Raw genomic sequence first — 26092 nt, 5'->3', positions numbered from 1 at the left:
TCTCAATTGAAAATGGTAGCCTGACCAAATACCCTGAAACAATTCAGACAAAGTCTAGTGATAGAACTTTTGGCATCTTATATATCGATATATCTAGACGGGAGGACTTCAATATTAGGGGTGGGGTCGAGTACCTTGAAACGAAGTTTGTTAATAGAAATTTTCACGCCATAAGTTTCTATAGCTAGACAGGACTTCTATATGAAAATTGTTCTTGTGCGTTCTAAATTAAAGAGTGGTATTTGTTTTAGAATGCAGATACTGAAATGATTGTGACATTTGACTCCATTGGCACAATTTCATTGTGGATTCTGAGCTCAGATCTTGTTCAGTGGTATAAACCTCTTGTATCCTGTGATAGATAGCGGCATTCTTGATGTTATATAATAGGTTGTATACGAACATTTGCTCTTGCAACCATGTTTATAGCTCCTATGACTTCAAAAATTATTTAACCTTGCTGCCAAATAAAACTTATGTTTTCTTTTATGTATTTTGGTTGTCAGGTTATGTTCATCTGTCTTTGAGCTATTTAACGAATACATTAAAGCTCCCACATTTTTTTGTTTTTTGTCGGTCTTAAATTTAGTTTCTTTGACAAAAACCCATGGCTTGACATAAAAATAGTTTTTTAAAACCTACAACTTGAGTGGCTCCTACTAATTTGCATTGCCTTTTTAATCCTCAACCTCAATTCTCACATGGAATTTCTACCTTTGCATGGCATTCAAGAAATGATGGCAGCATCGCCTCCGCTGGTCGTATTGCCATTCAGTCGTTTTGTGCTCCACAATGCGAATATTCCAATTTGGTAAGTATAGTTATATTTTGCTGGTAAGCTCTACTTTAAAATTCTCTTATATTTCATTTGCTTGACGTACTGCTAAACTTGATAAACACGTTTTGTTATCCCCTAGAAAATTGTGGTCACTTTTCAAGTCTGTTCTTTTCGACTTATTTTGATTTGGAATTTAAATTGCTGAGTATCAGTATACTTCTGTTAACATGATGCCATTACAGGAATGGGATATGCTTTCTTTTATCAGATCTCTGAGAAGCATGATCCGGTCTTCTAATGCAGTTGCTGTTGTGACATTTCCACCTTCCCTTCTTTTGCCATCAGTCTCTAAACGATGGCAGCACATGGCAGACACTTTGCTGTCTGTCAGAGCAATCCCAGTTTGGATGGCAGATTTCATGAATTCTTTTAAACTACTATAATTAGTTACATGTCAAAATTTTTTTGAAGAGGGTGCTTCTTACAGACGAGGACAAGGAATTGGCAAACCTCCTCACTGGTTATCAAGACATGGTCGGTCTTTTGAATGTACACAAAGTAGCATGCGTTAATACACAGGTACCACAAAGACACGTTTCTTCCAAATATTTATATAGGCGGTAGCACTACTTGCATCGAATTCTTCTACTATTAATTTGATTCTCACGCACACATACCTGCAATCCTATGTGTTCAGCAGCCTCTTGAGCTTTGTGATCTCTGAATCAAATGCATGTCTAGTTGTATATATTGCAGTAGCCTATAGCATTGTCTTAGTTGTCATATATCTACTCTAAGTATAAAAGCATCTATCCACACGTGAATAGTGGATTTTGTATGATGGAAAAATTACCTTTTTGTCCTTTTATTTGTTAATAGTGTGTTTGATGCAAAATTACCTTTTTATCCTTGAGGTTTGTTAGTAGTTTGTGTTTGATGCAAAAGTTATCTTTTGTCCTTCAGATTTGTGTTTGGTAAGCACAAATACCTCTTTGTCCTTGAGGTTCTAATCTGTTTGATTGGCAGAAGTACCTATTTGTCTTTGAGGTTTGTGTTTGATGGGCTACATTTTTGTCCATGAGGTTCTAAAATATTTTTTATTTGGCAGGCAAAATTACCAAGGTTTTCATTTATATGATTAGTGCTTGTTTTTTTTTTTTTTTTTCCATCTTTTTCTTTCTGTCTATTTTTCCTTAATTAAATTTTATTGTATCTTGTAAATTACAGTTTTAACCCTGAAATTTCTTTTGGGCAAATTTTAGGTAAATTTGGTCATCCCCTTGTGCTATGACGCGCTTAGGATTAGGTTCATGTGCGATTGATTTTAGGAATAAAACCAGTAAGACCATCTAATAATTTTTCTGTCCGTTAACAACTACAAAATTGTGGTCCAATCATAAGGGTTACTGTGGTAAAGAATGTCAAACTACCATTCTATTATTGTTTCTTTTTATTTTACATTTTCATTAATTTAGTTCAAAACATTCAACTTTCATGATGATCTTCATATATACAAACAATGTAGACATACGCATGAGCCTTGCAGTAAAAGAAAACTATACATGAGTTGGGAAGATCAATTTTATGAACAAAACAAATTCTATTTCTATAAAACAAAATAACTATCTTCTTAATAGCCTAATCATGTGTAAAACAAATAAATGCCCGTAGGTAACAAACACTACACTTTACAATGGATGTATATATGCCTCTAGACTTGACTTGTTCAGAAACTATGTTTGGATTAACATATCTATCCTTGGTTTGCTATCTTTGCTACTACCGATTTAATAATTATTTTTTAGAATTGACAAAGCTCTAAAACACTCACATTATTTAGTTCATTATCATATTAACAATTATTATTTTTCTCTATTATTCTCAGTCTTAATGATTATTTCTAATTAATATGCATTTTAAAGATTATATTTTCCCATATAAAAAATGTAGCAACATTTTCACCTGGACATTCATGCCTTGCACAGTCTAACTGATACATTGCGCAAGAAGTTAGTCCTTGCTCGGGATCATCGAGCAAGGCCAATATGAATGATACATTGCTTGGAAATTACGCTCGTTGCAAGAAAATAAACTTACTTGGGATCACTAAGCACGTCCAAACCCATCGACACATAACTTGGTAATTCCCAGTATAGGAAGAAAATAAACCTTGCTTAGGATGACCAAGCAAGACCATTCTGACCGACACATTGCTCGACAATTCCGAGCATCGCAAGAAAATAGCCATTGATTTCTTAACTAGTATATATATATGTATGTATGTATATTAATATAGCTCGTCATTGATTTCTGCTGTGGTATGCTTGATCAAATCTCTTGAACTGAATAGATGATATTTGTCCATCATTGTTGCTAATGTTCTTGAACTTTCTTGTTTTAGGCCTTTAATTTTTTGTTTTCTAGTAATGATTGATAAAAAAACCAGCCCAATCAGAAAATTATTTTCCTGGAAAAACTACAGCATAATTTCCTGTCTGCTAGTTATCTTTTGGATATTGTTATTTACCCTTATATACCTTGTTGGTTCAAACTTGTGGTCAGGTCCCTGTGATTCTTGACGCAACAACATTCTCGATAAAGTTGCAAAAGCGGAGGTTCTTAGTTTTAGAATGTCTGAATCAAGCCCCAATTGACGGTGCATCTGGGAACTCATATGGCACTTCTGCAAGTTGTTCCTCTTCTTCAAAGACTAGGACCCACCTTGATTTCTAGGTCCTAACATGATCTCACTGGTCCCTAACACCATTAAACAATTCTACTTATTTAAGTTACTTCGAGAATGCTGATCTGTGCTACCAATGTCCTTCAGTGTTCAACGAAGCAAATATATCCTTAAAACTAGTTGTATTGTATTCTTTCATTTGCTTATAGTGTGCTCCTAATTATTTTGATGACCATTGCATAATTTATTTATTTATTGTTTTATGAACCTCTCCACTACAAAAATTAACCCCTAGCGTTTCTTTTTGCAATTATCAAGATCCGGGACTGTATAAGCTAATTTGACAGAAAATGAACCTGAATTTCTAAATATTCTAAACTGAAACCGACAGTACATGAGAATTAAACGTGGATATTAAGGCATTTTGCAGGTTTCTACGGAGTAAGATGTGGGTGTATATGTTAGTCCAAGTCAACGTGGAAATATAAAGTCTTTCAGGCGGTTTAGATGTTAATGCTCTCACCATCTAGACCAAGTTAGACCAAGTTAATGCTCTAATGGTTGTATATATTAGTCCAAGTCAATGTGGAAATATGAAGTCTTACACGCGGTTTAGTTAATGCTCTCACTATCTAGACCAAGTTAATGCTCTCATAAGTGTATATGTTAGTCCAAGACAATGTGGAAATATGAAGTCTTTCACGCGGTTTAGTTAATGCTCTCACTATCTAGACCAAGTTAATGCTCTCATGAGTGTATATATTAGTCCAAGTCAATGTGGAAATATGAAGTCTTTCACGCGGTCTAGAATTTAATGCTCTCACTATGTGAGATATTTTTCCTTTTTAAAAGCCTTCCCAATGAATTATTATATATATCAATAGAAAAAGAGAGAAAATAAAAGTGATTATTTTATGCCCAATGAAAAATAAGCTGATTAATTAACAAGAAATCATGAATCTAGGTGTGCGGCAATGTTTTCCAGTTAGGAGGCCATGGTCATTGGTGAAGTGTTTGATGTGGGCGTTAGTAATTTTTGTGCAAATCCATGAGCACAAAGGTTGCTTGGAGGAAGAGAGGATTGGTCTATTACGACTGAAGGCATTTTTGAAATCCCATTATCACATTGGCAATCGTCTTTCCTCCTGGATTGAAGACACAGATCAAATAAACAGTGACTGCTGTGGTTGGGAGGGAATCTCGTGCAACTCCACCACGGGTCATGTCATTGAACTCTCGCTCCATGATATGAAGCAACAGTACTATCCTCGTACAGATGGTTTCTTCTATCCAATATCCACAATTCGTAAGGAGAATATTTGGTTGCTAAATGTTTCCCTGTTTCAGCCTTTCAAGAAGCTAACAAGTCTTGATTTGTCCTGCAATGAAATTGGTGGTTGCATAGCTAATGAAGGTTTGGTTTTTAATTTGTCTGCTGCTTCAACTTTCACACTACAAGAAAACCCCCACCCCATGCATATATCCTAATTTCTCTCCCAACAAATTAAACAAATATATATATATATGAGGGTTGTGTCCGTAAGTGGTAGAAATGACTATAAAATAACCATGTGGTATCCAAATTCTTAATTTTGATACAATGAAATTAAAAAGAAAAAATAAACAAGGTGAGCAAAAGGCCACGCGTCAAATAAGGAAGAACAAGGAAGAGATATTTGTGATCTTATATAGGTCCCATATTTGGTGCATTTTTCTTGTGTTCAGTCCTTACAGCCTTCCTTTCTCTTTACTTTCTTTCCTACAGTACACTTCCAATAATCTTCTTGCAGGTTTTGAAAGGCTAGCTGTATTGAGAAGTTTGGAGGTATTGAACCTCGCTTATAATTTCTTTGAAGATAGCATTTTACCATCCCTAACTCAGCTTTCATCCCTTACCACGTTGGTTCTTGCGGATAATTCTCATTTGGGAAATTGGACAACAGCTGCAGGTATTCAATCTTCTTTGTATATAGATTTCTGATTATCCTTTGGATTTTCTTTTTTAAGATACAACAATCTTTCTATAAAAGAGTAATAGCAGATATAATTTTAAAGTATGCAAGTTTTGCATGTTTATTTTGAAATTTAAATTTGTTCATTTTTTTAAAAAAAAAAAATATGCAGAGTTTGAATATCTTAAAACTGTACAAATCATTTCTCTCTGTAAAAAAGATTTTATAAAGTCGTATTTGAAGACCTCAAGTAGAAGAAAGAAAGACATATCAAATAGGTCCTATACCATTTATTAATATCCGTATACATCGGGCAGCAATAATTTATGGTGTAGGGCCCACTTTATATTTCCATCTCTCTCCCACCCGAGTCCTTTAAGTTTGAGCAAGAATTTAATCAGATCTTAATCCATCATTTCTTATTTCTACTTTAGATATTTTACCAAATCCATTTACATGAGTACTTAGGATTACAAAGTTTTGCCCAAAACTAAAGTTCAAATTGTGAAATACTACTTTTCTTGTAAGTACTACCGATGACTGCATATTTGCTTTTTCATTTTACGAAATATCATGTACAAGTACAGGTTCTAAAAGCTTGTCAAGGTTAGAGAACCTGGAGACATTAGATATTAGTTGGACTAATTTCAGCTGGAGCGCCATATCGTCATTGAGTACTGCAGTCAAATCATCATCCCTTAGGAATCTGAATCTTGCGTGTCTTACTGGATTTGGGATGCAAGGACCTTTACCTGCCCAAGGCACGCCTGTTGATATGTTTTATTAATTTATAGAATTTGCAGTCAATTCCCATATTACATCCTGTTTTATTTTCTATGTTTTATTTTGTGCAGAATTATCGGCGTTTGAAAACTTGGAGAGGTTGGATTTAAGTTACAACAGTCTCACGGACGGCTTAACACCCGAAGGTAATTAATTATGACTACTTGATGAGGTAGACTACCTTTCGGAATTTCAAAATTTCCAATTACAAATATCTTTCATGTTTTTAGTAGTGATATAAGTACTGGCACGATAAGCCCCTCTTATGAAACAAACTAATTAAAATTAATCTTAGTGAAATAAGGAAATCCATGCAGCAGAACTAAAACGATATTATTGTGTTATTGAATTTAACAATTGATATATTTTTTTTTCTTCAGAATTCCATGGTTTGTCTAAACTGAGCAAGCTAAAGCACTTAGATTTAAGTTTCAATTTCTTCGGGAAGCAAATTTTCAGAGTTTTGGGCGCCGAGCTTCCAGCCCTTGAGTCTCTGAACCTAGGATCCTCTTTCTATCATATGGAAGGGCATCTTTCTATCAAAGGTATATATGTGCATTTAATTAACTTAAGTTTTTTTAGATGCTTCATCAATTAAGAAATAGCATTTTTTTGGTCAAGAATATATATCATGAAGAAATCTTATGTCAAGTTGAATTAATCTTAATTATCAAAATTATATACCAATATTATTAGCATTTATTTTGATTTTGATTATCTTTGAGAAGGTTTGATGAAACCACCAGACTTGTAAAGTGGTGAGTATTTTCCATTTATATTGAATTACAATTTGTATGAAATAATTACATATCAATAGTTATTTGACATTTATGGCAAGCCTTAGATTAAGACAAAGTATCCTCAACAATCTTGTTATCCTTTTTGTGGTTACATTGTGATAGAGGAAAAAAAGAAATAGAGAAGATTAGGAGGAGAATGAGGGATTGGGTGAAATGAGATCATGTACATATCTTGATTATTATGAGAATCAAATAACTTTAATTTGGTTCTAATCAGGTTCTTAATATTGACAATAACATTAATTTTTCTGGCAACTTCTACCAATAAGCTTGAATATTATATATCATATATATTAGAATTACCACAATAGATGATCACTCTGCATAGATTCCCATATTCCAATTTCACCCTTACAAAACTTCACAAAAGGACGAGGGTGTGCTACTAATGGTTGATCTACCCAAAACTTCACATCAAGTTTAAATATTGTTAGCTACTTAATATACGTTTTGTTTTTATGATTATTTTGCTAATTCTGTATGGCAGGATAAGCCCCTCTTGTGAAACAAACTAATTAAAATTAATCTTAGTGAAATAAGGAAACCCATGCAGCAGAACTAAAAGGATATTATTGTGTTATTGAATTTAACAATCGATATATTTTTTTTTCTTCAGAATTCCATGCTTTGTCTAAACTGAGCAAGCTAAAGCACTTAGATTTAAGCTACAATTTCTTCGGGAATCAAATTTTAGGAGTTTTGGGCGCCCTCCCAGCCCTCAAGTCTCTGAACCTAAGACATAACGGAATCAAAGGGCCTCTTTCTATCGAAGGTATATATGGGAATTTAATTAACTTGAGTATTTTTTTTAGATGCTTCAATTAAGAAATAGCTTTCTGTCTATTTTTTTTTTTTCACACTTTCTGTCTTCACATCCCTTGGTAGATTTGGCAAATTTAAGTAGGCTGGAGATTCTGGATATGAGTGTAAATCCCTTGAATGGGAGTATTTCTCCATATATTGAGGCACTATCTTCAGCGAAGGCTATATCGTTATCTGGCAATCATTTCAATGGAGATTTCCCTACTCAAGGTGAGTACAAAAAACAAATTAATCACCCATCTTCAATTAATTCATTAGGATTGAATGTGAGATCAACAAGTTAAAGATAGGTGCTAATTGTTGCACCTCCTACTAATTTTATACAAAAAAATTGATTTGTTAAAAGGAGTGAGGGAACTGGCCAATTTGCACCTCCTACTAATTTTATTTCTTATGACAGATTTGTGCAGATTGAAGAAACTTGAAGAGTTTGATATTTCTTACAATGACTTTGAAGGTATCCTGCCTCGATGCATAAACAATATATCATCACTAAGAGTGTTGGATATATCTGGTAATCGTTTCATTGGAGACTTGTCTTCATCTCTGGTAGCCAGCTTGAATCCCACAACGATTGAGTATATTGATCTTAGTCATAATCTTTTTGAGGGTCTATTCTCATTCAGCTCATTCGCTAATCATTCCAAGCTTAAGGTGGTTCGAATTATGAGTGACAACAGCAAACTTGTGATTGAAACTGAAAATCCATTGGGTTGGACCCCATTATTTCAGTTAACGGTCCTAGCATTGCAGAATTGTAATCTGAACAAGCTAACTGGAAATATCCCCAAGTTTCTCTTTGATCAGCACAGTTTGGAAGAAGTTGATTTCTCTCACAACAAGTTGAAAGGAAGCTTCCCCTTGTGGTTGTTGGAAAACAATACAAGGATACAAAAGCTAAATCTTAGAAATAATTCTTTTGAGGGTCGATTTTATTTACAACCAGAGAACCATATTAATGTTTATTTGATCGATGTCTCAGGAAATCACTTAGATGGGCGACTTCAAGAAAATATTGGAAAGATAATGCCAAATTTAGGAGTTCTAAATATTTCTCAAAATCATTTGGAAGGTGATCTTCCATCCTCAGTTGGTGACATGAGTTATTTGGAAGTATTGGATTTGTCCTTTAATAGATTCTCGGGGAAGGTGCCAACGGAATTGGTTTCCAAATGTACCACCATGATTATTTTGAATTTATGCAATAACAACTTTCAGGGTGAAATCTTCTCGAAGCATTTCAAGTTGTCAGCCTTATCAATGCTTCAATTGAACAACAATCAGTTCACAGGTACTCTATCTAGCGTATTATCAACTCTTGATCGGATTTATCTGTTTGATATTGGGAACAACAACATGTCAGGTACAATTCCCAGTTGGATAGGAAACATGACAAAACGTGGGGGAGCTCTTTAGATGAGTAATAATTTTTTTGAGGGTCACATTCCATGTGGATTACATTCAACTTCTTCAATAGATCTTTCTCATAACTCACTTTCAGGACCTATACCTTCTTGTTTGGATGAACTTTCTACTATACTTTTGCAAGGGAACAAGCTTACAGGATCTATACCAAAAGCTCTTTTTAACTCATATTCTCTTGTGGCATTGGATGTTAGAGAAAACAACCTTTCCGGCACCATTCCTATTGAAATCAGTACATTTTCTAACTTAAGAATACTTTTGTTGGGAGGCAACAATTTTTGTGGTATGATTCCAAACCAAGTATGTTTGCTAAAGAAAATAGGCATAATGGATTTTTCAAGGAACTCCTTTTCTGGGGCTATACCACATTGTTTTCACAATATTACCTTTGGGAAGATAAATGTTATTGATCTTGTCTTTTCAAGAAGTTATATTCTTGAGACACTGCACGATAAAGCAATTTCAATATATGAAGGTCTTCTAGAGAAATATCCTCATAGTGCCTATGAATCATCATATATGAGAACAGATATTGAGGTTCAGTTTGTAACGAAGTACAGGTCTAACTCCTACAAAGGTGGCATCCTTGATTACATGTCTGGATTAGATTTGTCATGCAACAAACTAACAGGTGGAATCCCAGTGGAACTAGGACAACTATCTTCAATTCGTTCACTAAACTTATCTTACAATCAACTGACAGGTTTGATTCCTGAGACATTTTCAAGTTTGGCATCGATAGAAAGTTTGGACCTTTCTCACAATAGTTTGAGTGGAGAAATTCCCTCAACATTGATTGATTTGAATTTTATGGGAACATTCAGTGTTGCATACAATAATTTATCTGGTAGGGTTCCTGATATGAAATATCAATTTGGGACTTTTGAGAAGAGTAGCTACGTGGGAAATCCATTTCTTTGCGGACCACCATTGGAGAATGGCTGCACCACAGCAAATAAGTCAAATCCAAAACCAAAAAAGCCTTCAAAAGATAGTGAGAGAAAATGGTATGAAGTAGATCATGTAGTCTTTTTTGCAAGCTTCTTAGTATCTTACCTTATTTTCTTTTTGTTGGTAGTTAGTATCCTTTATATTAATCCTTATTGGAGGCAAAGGTGCTTCAATTTGATTGAGGATCTCATGTACTGGGGTTATTTTACAGTTTTGATACCCCTTAAAAGGTTGGCAAATCGACTATATCGACATTAGATATCTCCTGGTTACATGGACATCTTTAAAGGCAGTGATGATAGCCAGTTGTGTTCTTGCATATGTATTTGATTATCAATAATGGTTGTTGTGCTCTAATATTATGAATCAAGGAACTCAATTCCCCTTTTTCTATAGAAGATTGGTTTTTAATTGAATTTTATTTCCTATGCTTGTCTTGTATTGCTATTTTTATTAGTGAGGACAAGCATCTTTCAATTTTGTATTTTTTTTTTTTTAAATGTAATGGTTGGGCGACTAAGTGGTTAATTCTTATATGTGTTTTTATGACTTCTTATCAGTAGGAGGATCATGACTAGAACTATTTTAAACTATATTTTTAAAAAGCGTTAGGCAAGTAGTGTCCTTATTAGCATGCACATCAGAAGAAAGTAACTACCATAAGTTTCATTAATATTCACTGTACAACAATCTCCAATTGTGGCTAAAGTTTTGTAAATTGTAACCGAAGTGATGTAGTTAAATTCAAAATACTGACGCATGCGCAATATTACTCTAATAAGAGGAATCTTCACCATTTCCTACAAAATTTGTGCTGATCTGCTTCTCAAGGCAATCCAATACCATCAACGTGAAATCTACTAGCTTAACATCGTCAAACCCGAACCTCCTGCATCAGAGAGCCACGACCTTGGATCACAATTACTTGAGAGAAAATTTGAAAAAAATTGGATTTAACTATCTTTGGGCGAGCAAGTGGTAATTTGGGCAAGCAACAAGTAACCATGCAAAGAGTAGGGCGACCAATGAAATAGGATGGATAAAGTATTAAATGGGCGAGTTACTTCACAGGCACGATTTAGGTGAGCAAGTGCTGTAGATTCCGACCTAAAGCTCGGAAAGTATATTTTCCCATGCCTTTTGACCTAACAATCAGAAATAGGTTCCCCGAGTCCTCTGAGCAAGTGCCTGGAAGTGTCTCAAAGTCCTAAGATCTAGTGCAAAAATGCACTTCCCCGCTTGCCATGAGCCTGGCTTGGTATGTTGAGCTACACTTTAGTTAGATTTCTCGAAATTCCCCGCAACACGTTCGCCCACCAAGCATTCGAATTTTGCTTTCCACCAATTCGATCTAAGGGAAAGGTAATCTATTGCTTGGTTATACCCTTTAACTAAGACGGAAGAATGCTCGTAAACATGTAAGCTTTGCATAATCTGTCCACCTCTCATGTTTCTCTACACGAAACCTCACTCTAAACCTTTTGCAACTCACAACTTTATTGATAGTGCATAGGACACTCGCCGTTGTTGAGGAAGGCTTATTATAGATGGATGTACCTGTAAGAAAATAATTCAAAAAAAAAAAAAGTCCACACATTGTGTGTATCTTGTATTGATCTATATAGATATTACATAAGTCAAGGATGAGTAAGTTCTGCTATTCTACATAGTGCAAAAAATTATGGAATGGAAAGGAGAAATGCTAGAGAGTCTCATGGGAGATATTCTTGAGAGGATCATGGCAGATATTCTAAAAACTGATCTTATTAGTCCCTCACTTAATTCCTTTCACTTGGTCGAGTATCTCACTCGAGTACTAGAACACTTTGCCTTCCTTCTTCTTCCTTGTACTTGTGAGTGAACACAAGTGACACATAGAGAGAAAAACCTAGAGAGAAACAGGGATGTGCGCCTGAAAACTTATCCAAGATGTTATCTAGGTGGGGAATTGGAATTCTATACTTCACTGTGATCCTATTATTGGCCCTGCTATATATCCACACACATATGTCATGGACCGTCTTTCTTGGGCACCAATAAGGTTGGAACTACATACGTGCACATACTTTCATGAATGTATCCCCTCTCCAACAACTCCAATACTTAGGCCCCATTTAGATGTTGAGATGATATCATTTTATCTCATCTCAACATCAATCCAAACACTACTCAAATATAAATATTTTTCAATTTCAAATCTTAAAATTTTTATTTAATCATTACAACTTTCCCAAACTTCCCAACAAAATACAAAAAATAATCCAACCTATTCAAATCTTAAAAAAAAAAAATTAATATTAAAAATAATATTATAACAATATTTTAACTTTATAATTCTTTTATTCAACTTTTTCTCTATCTTTTTCCGAACCCATAAAACATCTTAACTCAAACAATTTCACCACTATTAACATATTTCTCATCTTAACATCCAAACAAGACCTTAATGCTGCAACTCCTCAGACTCCTTGGTGACGAGGCGATATGTTGGTCTAATGGACAAGCTAAAACCTCACACCAAGTCAATCTAATATTGTATATCTTTCACGGGTGGAAGGCTTGGGGAAAGGTCCACCGGCATTAAATTCGCAAACTCATACATCATCTGTTGTGCCTTTGGTGGTAAATCACAACCAGTTATGCCACTGTCGTCATATGGAACCAAAGCATACCCAACTCCCTCTTTCTTTGCCTCCTCCTAGAATCTAGCCATAGGGAGAAAATTGATTCTCTTTTCAGCCGTTGGGGCAAAAACAACTCTGTCCCTATGAGGGGCTAAAACGATCTTTTTCCCTTTAATGCTAGGAATAGATATTTTTGCACCCATCACGAGCTATGCTCCAATCATATTGCCAAGGCTTGCCTAACCATAAGTGGCAAGCATCCATGGACACCACGTTGCATCATGAATTATCAAAATACTTTCAGCCAACCAAACAAGAGACCAAACACCGCCAATCAACTATGACCTCATTGCCTTTCTTCAACCACGACAACTTATAGGCTTCAACTTTACGATCTATTTTGAGTTGGAAAATAAGGGAATGGGAGAAATTTTTTTTGAGAACTACATCTTTATTTTCTGAATAAACTGAACACAAGTACTATAGGCCTTTATTTACAGGAAAATTACAGGAATGAGATAATGTACATTTGGTAAAGACTCCAAATTCTGAAAATCAAATCTTTAATTTGGTTTAGATACTAATCAAATCAGGTTCTGTATATTGACAATATCATTAATTTTTCTAGCAACTTCTACCAATAAACTTGATATTAACATCATAAATAAGAAAGAGGCCAATGTTTAAGAATTACCACAATAGACGATCGTTCTGCATACCCACTATCCAATATATATCACCCTTACAAAACTTCATGTTGGTGAAATTACACAATAATGTAATGAAAATTACAATAAAGTTAAAGTAGAAACGAAGCCAGTTTGGACTGAGGCACGGAAATCTCGCTTTCTTTAAGGAGATTCAAGCCCTATGCATTGTATAAAGTCTCAAATTGACCGGTGCAGCAGAATTCTTCTTGACTTGACTCCTCCAGGATATAACAGCCCAACTGATCGTCGTATAGCCCAAACTAACTCTGCACAAGTGATTGAGCCTAAAGCTCCACTCAAAGAACACCTCTCTATTATCCAGAAAATCTCTCTAAAATATATATATATATATATGCACGTATTTTTTTCTATCATTTTATCCATCAAATTCTTCTAAATTATATCTCCAAAAAATAAGTCGTTAGATCCTTTTTAAAAATACCATACGTGCTAACCCCTCTAGAAGATATTGTTTCAAATCAAGAAATAAAAGCCAAATAAATAACACCTCAATAAAGCCGTAAAATTATGAAAGAAACGTACAAAGCCATAAACTCAGTTTTACCTGCAGTTATGCCTAAGGGTACTAGAAAGTCCAGCTATGAGGTATTAACACCAACGTTCGGATAAGAATAAAAAGATACGGTGGCAAAGCAATTCACTTTCACAGATAACGGTTTGTTTTTACTCAAAAAAAAAAAAAAAAAAAAAAAAAAAAAAAAAAAACAGCTGGGTTATTGAATAATTTGAATGAAAGGATAAATAACCAGTAATATTTTTTTTTTTTACCAACCGAACGGCTAAAGAAAATAACTGCAGCCAACGTTAATCATAAACTGTAAACGTTACCCACTTGAATGTCAAAGTAAATGGTTACCAGACAATAATGACTCTTAAGAAAACGTTTTTAATAAATATTATTTATTAAAAAAAGAAGAAAGGGTGTGCTACTAATGGTCCATCTCCCCAAAACTTCACATCAAGTTTAAATATTGTTAGCGCTCTGCTTAATAGACGTTTTGTTTTTATGATTATTGTGCTAATTCTTGTGAAACAAAATAATTAAAATCTTAGTGAAATAAGGAACCCATGCAGTAGAACTAATTACTGTGTTATTGAATTTAACAACTGATATATTTTTTTCTTCAGAATTCCATAGTTTGTCTAAACGGAATAAGCTAAAGCACTTAGATTTAAGTTTCATAAATCACTTCGGGAAGCAAATTTTAAGAGTTTTGGGTGACCTCCCAGCCCTCAAGTCTTTGAACCTAAGTACCAACGAAATCGAAGGGCCTTTTTCTATCAAAGGTATATATGTACATTTAAACTTGAGTTTTTTTAGATGCTTCAATTAAGAATATCATGAAGAAATCTTACGCCAACTTGAATTAATCTTAATTGTCAAATTTATATACCAGTATTATTAGCATTTACTTAGATTTAGATTATCTTGTTATCCTTTTTGCGGTTACATTGTGATCGATAGAGCATGCATAAATGCATACGTAATTAATTTCATGAGCTATGCTAATACTGATGTTAGTCAATCTAGCTTTAGTTTTCAGTACTATGCGCACATTTGAATCAAAATATGGCAAGTTATATGTACTGCTGATCATGATCTGGATCCCTCGGTACAATAATTTCAAACTAACAAATGTGTTCATTCACTATGTGATATAGAAACGGCTAATCTAAGCAACTTGGAGGTCTTGATCTTGCGAGATAACTAACTTACTGGAAGATTACCAATCCAAGGTAATAACTGATCCACTAATATCCAATTAAGGCTAAGATAAATTATGCAAGTTAATGAGGGAATTTGTAGAATTTCTCTTTAATATCAATCTTTTTTTTACCTTTCTAAATATTTTTCCTCATACTATCTGTCTTCAAATCCCTTGGTAGATTTGGCAAATTTAAGTAGGTTGGAGATTTTACATATGACTGGAAATTACTTCACTGGGAGTATTTCTCCATATATTAGGGCACTATCTTCAGTGAAGGCTATATCGTTATCTGACAATGATTTCAATGGAGATTTCCCTACTCAAGGTGAGTATGAAAAACAAATTAATCACCCATCTTCAATTAATTCATTAGGAGTGAATGCGAGAACAAGTTAAAGATAGATGCTAATTGTTGCATGACTTAGCTATTCTCATTGGTTCCCACTGGAAAACGTAGCAATTAACCATTCACTTTTTTTACTGTATATATAAATACCATGCATACAAATTGATTTATTAAAAAAAGTGAGAACTGGCCAATTTGCACCTCCTGCTAATTTTATTTCTTATGATAGATTTGTGCAGATTGAAGAAAGTTGAAGATTTTGATATTTTTGGCAATGACTTTGAAGGAATCCTTCCTCGATGCATAAACAATATGTCATCACTAAGATTGTTTGATATATATGGTAACCATTTCATTGGAAACTTGTCTTCATCTATTGAGTATATTGAGTCCCACAACTATTGAGTATATTGATCTTAGTCATAATATTTTGAGGGTCTGTTCTCATTCAGCTTATTCGCTAATCATTCCAAGCTTGAGGTGGCTATTATGAGTGACAACAACGAACTTGAGATTGAAACTGAAAATCCAGTCTGTTGGACCCCATTGTTTCAGTTAACGGCCCTAGTATTGCAGAATTGTAATATGAACAAGCTAACCGGCAATATTTGGAAGTTTCTCTTTGATCAGCACATATTGGAAGTAGTTGATTTCTCTCACAATAAGTTAAAAGGAAGCTTCCCCTTTTGGTTGCTAGAAAACAATAAAAGGCTACAACTGCTAAATCTTAGAAATAATAATTCTTTTGAGGGTCGATTTTATCTACAACCAAAGCACCACATTAATATTTCTTAGGAAATCACTTAGATGGGTGACTTTAAGAAAATATTGGAAAGATTATGCCATATTTAAAAGCTCTAAAAACCCAAAATCGTTTTGAAGGTCTTCCTTCCTCAGTTGGTGACATGAGTCATTTGGAAATATTGGATTTGTCCATTAATAGATTCTTGGGGAAGGTACCAAAGGAATTGGTTTCCAAATGTACCTCCTTGAATATTTTGAATTTACAAAATAATAGATTTCAGGGTGAAATCTTTTTTTTTTGATAAATAGATTTCAGGGTGAAATCTTCTCAAAGCATTTCAAGCTTTCCCAAACCAAAGTCAAGTTCACCTAAGTAAGAAAATATTGGTTAGACTCCTAGAGGAACACTTCTCTCTGTTTAAGGTACTTACATTGGGAGCTTGAAGGAGAGGACTTAGAACCCATAAAGTTGAGCAAAACCAATCAGTTAGAATCAGAAATTACATTACAAAGAAAAACCAAAATAAGCTAAAGTAGGACTTACAGGAGGTGAGGTGATAAGCAAACCCATACTTGGGATTTGGCATTTTAGTAAGCCTCTAGCAATCTTGTTGTTTGTTCTTTTCTCCTTTCACTTTCAATTTTTTGAAAATAAACTATAAAAAGGAAATCATAATGCAGTTAAGAACAATCTAAACAATAAGATTGGAATTGAAAAGATGCCTAGACTCATAGCTAAAATACAAATAGTAAGGTAAAGTTCGAAGTTCATGGAATAAAATTTTGTATTGAACTGTGTCTCTTCCAAAGTCCATGACAATACTTGTATTTCATTCTTGGTGATGGTTCACTTCATAGAACCCCTTTCATCATTACTAGGAGAGACTACGTGCATGGACATGGGGAAGTGGTAACTCAGAATGAAATTTGTTGCTAGGTAACAGGCTTTATTGTGATACTCTAACTTATGGACACACTTTTGTAATCTGATAAGCTAGCCTGACTTCCCATTAAAATAGCATTACAAAGTAAAAGTTAGAGCTGACAAGTTACCACATCATTTTACCTTAAATTTCTGTAGTCTACTTGGGGTTGTATGAACCAATATCAAAGAGGTAATAAGCTCCATCCACATTTCGTATTTAAGCATGTGATTGACTGAGCCAATCAAAATCCACCACCAACAAAATAATTTGAGTCATTTTCTTAGAAACAACAAAACATTTGCAGGCCTTGTTCAAAGTACAGCTGCCCCACTTTCCTATTTCTTCTTTTTCAGTTTTCTTTGAAGACCGTAACTCTATAAGCTTAACTACCTTAAGAATACAGAGGGTAAATAACAAACATAAAACTATATATATGCTTTATGCACAGAACAAATCCAATATGCTTGTATATATATGCACAGAACAAATCCTTTATGCTTGTATATATTGAGAATTATTGTCCGATAAAAAAAAATATCTATATTGAAAATCATTGTATCTAGCCTCAGCTATATATCTGCATCATAGATGAGATTTTTCTAGGAAAATGTTGGCTGAGTCTTTGAGCAGTACAACAAATATATAAAAGCTACCCTCATACACATTGGAATATGCCCGAACAAGCCCAAACACTAAAACAGAAAATGGGTCTTCCCAAACAGTGAAAAATCAGAGGGAAAGTGTGGGGCTTACCTGGAGGCTCGGGAGAGGAGTCTCAGTTGGCTGTGCATAGTGGCGTCAACGGCAGCACCTTTGTAATTTCGCCCAAATCTCTAAACTAGACATATAGAGAAAAAGAGAGAAAGAGAGTGAGTGTGTGTGTAGGAGAGAGGCGACGGAGAGGGAGAGAGAAGTATGCTCACCTGAGACGGCATCGTTGAATGATGGCAGCGATGCAGAGAGGAGCAGACCCTCGGTCTGGGCTCAACGCGAGGGGGGCTTCTGGGAGAGAGATGGATAGAGAAAAACAGAGGGTTGGGGAGTAGGGGTGCTACCCGCACCATACGGTGCGGGGTAGCCCCCCCGCCCCCCGCCCCCGCATGGGGCGGATGGGGAAAATCCACCCCGTCCCCCGCCTCCGGTGTGCGGGGGCGGGGTACCCCGTCCCGCATGACGGGGTACGGGGTGGGGGGCCAGTCCGTCCGGCCCCCCGCACCCCCCTTCTGGGCCTTGGGCCCAGAGGCAATTTCTGGGCCGAAAATGGCCCAGACGCAATTTCTGGGCCATTTTGGGCCCAGAAGCAATTTCTGGGCCAATTTGGGCCCAGAAATCTCAGCAATGGGCCATTTTGGGCCCATAAAATTATAAGTAAAAAACAAAAAAAAAAATTTCCGAAATTTAAAAGAAAAAAAAAAGTGTTATGTCTAAGAGTCTAATACGTAATAAACTAATAATAATAACTAAGCTATTACAAAATTGAAAGGCTAAACAATTACAAAATTACAAACATAAAAGTGTCCAAAGGACATTGTATCAACATTACAAATTATTGAATACAAAATTTTTACAAATCATTAAAAATTGATCATTCTAAAGAGGCTTGTCAGCTGTGGCTTGTCTTTGAGTCAAGAGGTGTGACAGTTGGGGCGGCCCGGGCTTGAACACATTTTTATGTTGCAGAGGTGCTAGACGTCTCATGTGTTACTACAAAAATTAATATTAAAATTAATAACGATGAAATGGAAATGAATATAAAAAAATTAAAATAATAAAATAAAAAATAATTACCAGGTGGTCCAGATCCAGACTGATCACCACCCTCATCGGTCTCCTTAAAATCTAAAATATCCGGAACATGAATATCCTTTCCTATCGTCCAACTCTGTGTGCATATCAATGCCTCTACAGTTGTAGGAGACAATGAACTACGGAAAGGATCCAATATACGACCTCCGGTACTAAAGGCTGACTCTGAGGCAACAGTGCTAATAGGGATGGCCAAAATACAGCGGGCAATCTCAGAAATGATGGGATATTTCTTTGAGGCATTCTTCCACCATCCTAATATATCCCAATGATCATCATCATCTTGGACCATATCCGCTGACAAATAGTTGTCTAACTCAGAAACGACCTCCGTAGATTGATGGACTAGTGTGGGATTCTGTGCGAGGGTCTTAGTCCACGGCATTCTGCGCTTCTTTGTAGGAGGCCCGGTCACGATGTCTGTAGAAGGAGTTGGGGTCGGTGTATGTGTCTTCGATGTAGTACCACCCTTAATTGCCATAAACTCGTCATACAATTTTTTCAGGGTATCTCGGGCCAATTCACCAATAATGTCAGTCCATACCTGATCGTGAACAAGTCCCAACCCATATAACAAGCCTGAAACTTTCAGATGGGGATCAAGAATAACAGCCACATATAAGAAAATATTCATTCTAGTCAAATCTCCCCAATACTTGTCATATTTTAGCATCATGGAACTTGCCATCCCCCTCATCCTTTCATTGGAACCCCTACGCATATCTTCTAATTCTTCTTTTACCCTACATATTTGTTGACAAAACCCATGGGATGTAGGGTACAAAGAACCAGATATATTCAACGTGACATCATAAAATAATCCAAGAAAATCAACGAAAGTAGAAACTACCACCCAATCATCATCATTAGGCTTTCGTGATCCCCCGTGCTCATCAAAGTATTTGACATATTGGATGTCTTCATCACCCAATAATTGAAAGGCTGCCTTATATTCCTGGGCCGCCTCCAACATCAAGAAGGTTGAGTTCCATCTGGTAGGAACATCAGTACAAAGACCCTTCTTCGATGTTATGCCCGCAGCCTTTGCAGCAACTTTGAATTTCTCCAATCTTGAAGGAGAAGACCTCACCCATTTCACAGCCATTCTAACTCGGGCAACCGAGTCATCAACATCTTTCAACCCCTCAGTCACAATTAAATTCAAAATATGTGCAGCACATCTAACATGCAAGTATTCACCACCCAAGAATGTCTTATTTGCATCTTTAAGATAATTCTTTAGATATCCCAATGCGACATCATTAGAGGACGCATTATCAACTGACACAGACAAAACCTTTTCCAACCCCCACTCCTTTATTGCGGCCTCCAATGCCTTCCCAATCGTCTCACCCCTATGATCAGTTATTTGACAAAATTTAATAATCTTTTTGTGCAGAACCCAATCAACATCAACAAAATGCACAGTCAACGACATGTAATTCATATTTTGGATAGAAGTCCAAGTATCGGTAGTGAGGCAAACTACCAAACCCGTGAGTTGGCCCCTCAAAACATCTTTATCACGAAGGTACATCTTCTTAATATCCTTTGCCACGGTGTGACGAGAAGGAAGTACAAATCTGGGTTCCAACTCTTGGACAAATTCTTGGAACCCTTTACCCTCCACAAATTGAAAAGGCAGCTCGTCCATGATAATCATACGAGCTAACTTCCTTCTACACTCATCGGGGTTATACTTCGTATACCCCTTCAATGTTGGCCCCCCGGCCCCACTACTCCCATCAGCCATTTTAATATCTAGTCTAGATTGGCCCTTCTCTACTAAGGATTTTAATATTGGACTCTTCTTGCATTGTTCCTCTAGATGGACCTTCAGATGGGATGTACCATGTTTCTTATAGTGACATCCATACATTTTTCCACAGTGATTACATTTAGCTTGTGGGTTGTTGGGGTCCCCACCCTCTAGTTTGGTAAAGTGTTGCCAAACTATAGATACAGGTTTCTTGCCCTGTGTGGGCTTCGGAGCAGGGCAAGGTGTACTCGTTATAGGGGTAGGAGTAGGGTTAGTTTCTGGGGTAGGGGTGTTGGCTGGGGAAGGCGAGCTATCACTGAAATCCGAAGACATTCCTGATTTTCCAACAAAAAAAAAAAAAAAAAAAATTCAAGAAACAATCCAACACAATCAAAGTACAATTCAAACTACATTCATAACTATTATATATAATGATGATAGTTAATAGGCCATGTTAATAGGCATTATTTTAATAGGCCATGTTAATAGGCATTATTTTAATAGGCCACTTTAAAATAGGCATTATTTTAATAGGCCACTTTAAAATACATTTTTTAATAGGCATTATATTATTTTGTTCTCTCATTTTTACTTTTCATATATTTAATTTTATAAAATTCATTTCTTAATAGTTACTGACATTAATATTAGTATATTGGTATATTTTTTAATTTTTTAAAATCTTGAAAGATGTTTAAAAAATATGAAAATGAGATATATGTTAAAAAAAATAGTTTATTTACCACATGACAAAAGAAATAATAATTTATGACAGAAAAATATATATTTTTTTATGGATATATTAAATCTGTGTAGAGAAGCTGTACTTTGTTTATTGGATGTATGTGCAGAATGAGATGATTTGACAAAAATGACTTATTTCCTTCAATTTCAGATTGACCCCTATTAGATCCGATTAGTTTCACTTTAATAAGAAAATTTATTTTAAATATTATAATATTTTCATCTCTTAATTTTTGTCCAATCATTTATCTCTATTCCAACGTCTAAAAAATATAAAAATAAAAGCAACATTCATAACAAGTAACAACTCAAAAAATGCAACTCTGATAAAAATACATTTAAAACTTTTCAACTCTGATAAAAATGCAACTCTGATAGAATTTCAGAACAATAATTTTGATTTAGGGGTTGAAACCCCTAAATCAAATTAGGGTTTCGGATTGGAACCCCAATCCGAAACCCTAAATTGATTTAGGTTTCAACCCCTAAATCAAATTAGGGTTTCGGATTGGGGTTCCAATCCGAAACCCTAAATTGATAGGGGTTTCAACCCCTAATTCAAAATTAGGGTTTCGGATCCAATCCGAAACCCTAAATTGATTTAGGTTTCAACCCCTAAATCAAAATTAGGGTTTCGGATTGGAACCCCAATCCGAAACCCTAACCCCTAAATTGATTTAGGGGTTTCAATCATGAAACCCCTAAATCAATTTAGGGGTCCGAATCACAATGAAATTAACAAAAAAAAAAAAAAAACAGAGCATTCAATCGGGAATCCAAACAATCACACAATCCGAAGACATCCACAGCACACAATCCAAACAATCTCATCCTCCATCTCCGATTCAACCCCATCCTACCTCCAATCTCCGATCAAAACTAAAAAAAAAATAAAAAATAATAAGAAAATCAAAAGGGGAGGAGACATGTTACCGTGCGGCGTGCGGCGTGCGTCCGGCCTCGTGCGTCGTGCGAGAGAGAGGGATGATGGAATACGTGCGGCGGCCGGACTGGTTGCCGATGGGAGGAGGGAACACCGAATGGATTAGGCCGAAGGGGGTGAAGCCGTGAAGGGACTCGGGAGGGGAGGGGTCCGAGGGGAGGGGAGGGGAGGGGAATCAGGGGATCGGGGGGGGGGGGGGGGGGTTGGGTTATGGGTTAGGGTATTTAGAGAAACGGCGCCGTTTTGTGGTGGACAAAACGGCGCCGTTTCAATTAGTGGGTTATATTACGGCGCCGTTTTGTGGTGGACAAAACGGCGCCATTTCAATTAGTGGGTTATATTATTAACCCACTAATTGAAACGGCGCCGTTTTTTCCACCACAAAACGGCGCCGTTTCTCTTATATAACTTATATATATATAATATATATAATATATTATATATATATAGAGATGCGGGGCGGGGGAAACACGGACCGGGGGGGGTCCGTATCCGTCCCCCGCCTCCGCTGGGGGTGGGGATACGGGCCGGGGCCCCCCGCCCCGGCCCTAACGGTGCGGGGCACCCCGCCCCGCCTATGCGGGGGCGGGGCGAACGGGGCGGGGCAGCGGGTTCCGGGGCCCCGCTGCCCACCCCTATTGGGGAGGGTGGGGCGGCGTTGCAGGGAAAGGGGTTTTGTTTTACGGCTTGGGGGTTTGCGCGAAATTTCCAAAAATCCTATTCCGGCGCTTTAACATCGCCGCAATACTGATTCCTCGGTCGCAAATAAAGGATGCTCTGCTTTCTCCATTCGTACAGAAAGTTAGCCTCGAATCATTTTGTAACGACACAGTGATTTTTGCGGCGATTTGTTTGCTAGTAATAGAATCATTTTCTACCTAATCCTTTTGAAGCAGTCTTTTATCGCTCAATAATTTGTAGCAACAATATTCTCACCTTAGAATTCTTTATTTCATGTCCTTTCCTACAGATTTTATTGCGGCGACAAAAAGTCAACACCAAAGATTAATATTGTGGCAGTTTTTTCTCTCGATAGAAAGGAAAATTCCGCTACGGTCAATATTATTTTTTGCGACGACGAAAATCATCACAATAAGTATAAAGTTGTTACAACAAGTGTACAGTGAAATCTCCATGATCATTTTCCAAATTTGCGTCAAAATTTAGTGACCAAAAAAAAAAAAACGTCACAATTAAAGTTCATTTGCAGCGATTTCTTTTGTGGTGAATATAAAATCGCTGCAAAAGGCAATATATGTTGTAGTGAGAATACTAGAAAATTCTAGTAGATTAATTCCAAAGCCTCGGTCTACATGATGCTTTTCCCTACCATGGTACTCTTGAAACAAAGCACGATTGTTTTATAGGCTATCGAAATTAGAGTCAAAATCATAATCACCCATCTAACCCTATAAGATTTTGTGCCTCTAGGTGCTAGGTGAATTTGGTGATTTGCCTTCGCAAATATGTAATAATCACATCCTACATGTTACAATCGTGGTGAAGGGCTTTTTCATTCGAAGACTGCCAACGACCTCTACCATTAGCCACTAAAATTGATGATAAATCACACAAAAAAATGCTAAAACTCTAATACCAACTGATGTCAAGTTGAGTAAGAATTAGTGTAACGACTAGTTAATCAACAAAAACTAAGGACTGAGATAGAAAAAAGATGCAATATAGAGAGAACTATGAGAATAGGGTTTATTCTTAAAGTTTGAAAAGCCCTTATAAAACCTTCAAGTCAAGCTCAAATAACGAAGTGAAATCAAAATTTTAAGAATTTTGATTAAAAAGGAAAAATCCTAATTATTGCGTAAAAATAAAATAGTAATAGAATAGGAATTATGTCAAAACTTTGGCCCAAAGTGGAATAACAGTTATCTCTAAAAGTGACAGCGAAGCATTTCCATAAAAGAAAAAATAACTTAAACCAACAATCTAGAGTGGAAGATACTAATCTCAGGATCAAAACTGGGACCACTAGGCAGAGCATGGTAATCATGATGTGCAGGTTGAGAACAACTTTTTGAATTGGGTTCATATGCGTGATTTTAAGACCTAAGCCAAAGTTATAGCCCAAATACTGACAAGTGCGCAATAGTCTCTCAATTCAAACAATTATCACATTGTCATATGTTATTTACGCTAATCTGCCTTCTCTAGGTAGTCTAGCTCTATCAACATCAAGTTAGTCAACTCAGCATCATCAAACCCATGTCTCCTGCATCAAATTATAAGATGGTTTGTTTTTTTTTTTTTTTTTTTTTTTTTTTTTTTTTTTTTTTTTTTCTTGAAAGGGAATTTTAAGCTTTAATAGACAAACCTCATGATCACACGGTTTATGTAAGAAAGAATTGATCAGTAAGAAAGGCCCATATTGAATTTTTGGGAAATAAGAGGAAAACAAAGATAGAGATTTTGAATGTAAGAAAGACAGAGATTTCAAAGGAAAAAAAAGGAGTACTTAAGACAAATTCAATTTAGTCTTACTCCCTAAACATCTTATTTTCCAGCCCTTACCCTGACGCCTCTCTTCTTTCTCTCCATTTGCGTAGACACCCGCTAATACCTCTCTCTCTATCTCTTTGTCTGTCTGTCTATCTGTCTGTCTGTCTCTCTCTCTCTCTCTCTCTCTCTCTCTCTCTCTCTCTCTCATGATTGTTGTCTCTTTTTTTTTGTATTTTTTGCTCGCCACAGTGCCGAGCTCCATGCTGTTTAGACAATATTTTCCCCCACCAACAATAGTATGCACATGAATTTCAAGTGAATTTGCCTCCAAGAGATAATGAAACCTAGAACAAATTTATTTGTCTAACTGCGTTATGCAAACTTGAGATTAAAACTGAAAATCGAGTGGTTAGACCCCACTATTTCAGTTAATGGCCCTTTTATTGTGGAATTGTAATCTGAACAAGCTAACTGCCTATATTCTCAAGTTTCTCTTTGATCATCACAAATCGGAAGTAGTTGATTTCTTGCACAATAAGCCGAAAGGAAGCTTCCCAATTTGGTTACTAAAAAACAATGCAAGGCTATAATAGCTAGCCGTTTTGATAGTAAGTTGAGATGAGATGAGATGAGTTGAGATAAAATTTTAAAGTTGAATACAATATTATTATAATATTATTTTTTAATATTATTATTATTTTGGGATTTGAAAATTTTGAATTATTTATCATATTTTCTATGGAAATTTGAGAAAATTATAATGATGAGATAAGAGACACTTCTTGCATCCAAATGGGACCTAGTCTTTGAAATAAGTTTTTTAAGGGTCGATTTTATTTACAACCAGAGCATCGCATTAATTTTTTTTGGATGGATGTCAAAGAAAATCACTTAGATGGGCGACTTCAAAAAAATATTGGAAAGATAATGCCAAATTTTAAAGCTCAAGGTGTAGCTTGGATAGTACGATAAGATGAGATAATTTTAGATAAAAATTGAAAGTTGAATAAAATATTATTAGAATATTATTTTTTAATATTTTTATTGTTTTGAGATTTGAAAAAGTTGAATTGTTTTTTATATTTCATGTAGCAATTTGAGAAAGTTGTAAT

The 26092-nt window shown here is 35.7% G+C and overlaps 3 protein-coding genes and 1 long non-coding RNA gene across 10 annotated transcripts in view; 3 read left to right on the top strand and 1 right to left on the bottom strand.

The window, feature by feature from the left end:
* Positions 1 to 26092, top strand: part of LOC122315536 — a 109424-nt gene that overhangs the window by 3681 nt on the left and 79651 nt on the right. The gene's annotated exons all lie outside the window — the stretch shown is intronic.
* LOC122315544 (elongator complex protein 4-like) lies at positions 263 to 3696 on the top strand. The gene is made up of 5 exons (XM_043131521.1): positions 263 to 334; positions 733 to 811; positions 1021 to 1180; positions 1266 to 1357; positions 3341 to 3696. Exons 3-5 carry the CDS (start codon positions 1030 to 1032, stop codon positions 3509 to 3511), a joined length of 414 nt encoding a protein of 137 aa, XP_042987455.1. The 5' UTR covers positions 263 to 334; positions 733 to 811; positions 1021 to 1029; the 3' UTR covers positions 3512 to 3696.
* LOC122315537 (receptor-like protein 13) lies at positions 4338 to 10610 on the top strand. Its single transcript, XM_043131505.1, has 8 exons — positions 4338 to 4875; positions 5252 to 5410; positions 6001 to 6174; positions 6268 to 6342; positions 6577 to 6741; positions 7613 to 7768; positions 7882 to 8028; positions 8219 to 10610. Exons 1-8 carry the CDS (start codon positions 4416 to 4418, stop codon positions 9232 to 9234), a joined length of 2352 nt encoding a protein of 783 aa, XP_042987439.1. The 5' UTR covers positions 4338 to 4415; the 3' UTR covers positions 9235 to 10610.
* LOC122315547 lies at positions 13463 to 18362 on the bottom strand. 3 transcript variants are annotated; one of them, XR_006244053.1, is made up of 4 exons: positions 18198 to 18362; positions 18028 to 18112; positions 16893 to 17004; positions 13463 to 13794 (listed from the first exon to the last, which is right to left on the bottom strand). It is a non-coding gene; the product is annotated as an uncharacterized LOC122315547 (long non-coding RNA). The 3 variants fall into 3 exon arrangements; XR_006244052.1 differs by lacking the exon at positions 13463 to 13794 and adding an exon at positions 16518 to 16717 and having other exon boundaries at positions 18198 to 18361; XR_006244051.1 differs by lacking the exon at positions 13463 to 13794 and having other exon boundaries at positions 16518 to 17004; positions 18198 to 18344.

This window comes from Carya illinoinensis, chromosome 7, assembly GCF_018687715.1.
Source record: "Carya illinoinensis cultivar Pawnee chromosome 7, C.illinoinensisPawnee_v1, whole genome shotgun sequence".
Taxonomy (NCBI): domain Eukaryota; kingdom Viridiplantae; phylum Streptophyta; class Magnoliopsida; order Fagales; family Juglandaceae; genus Carya; species Carya illinoinensis.
The sequence above is the reverse complement of the archived record's forward strand: the minus strand, read 5'-3'. Positions and strand labels throughout refer to the sequence as shown.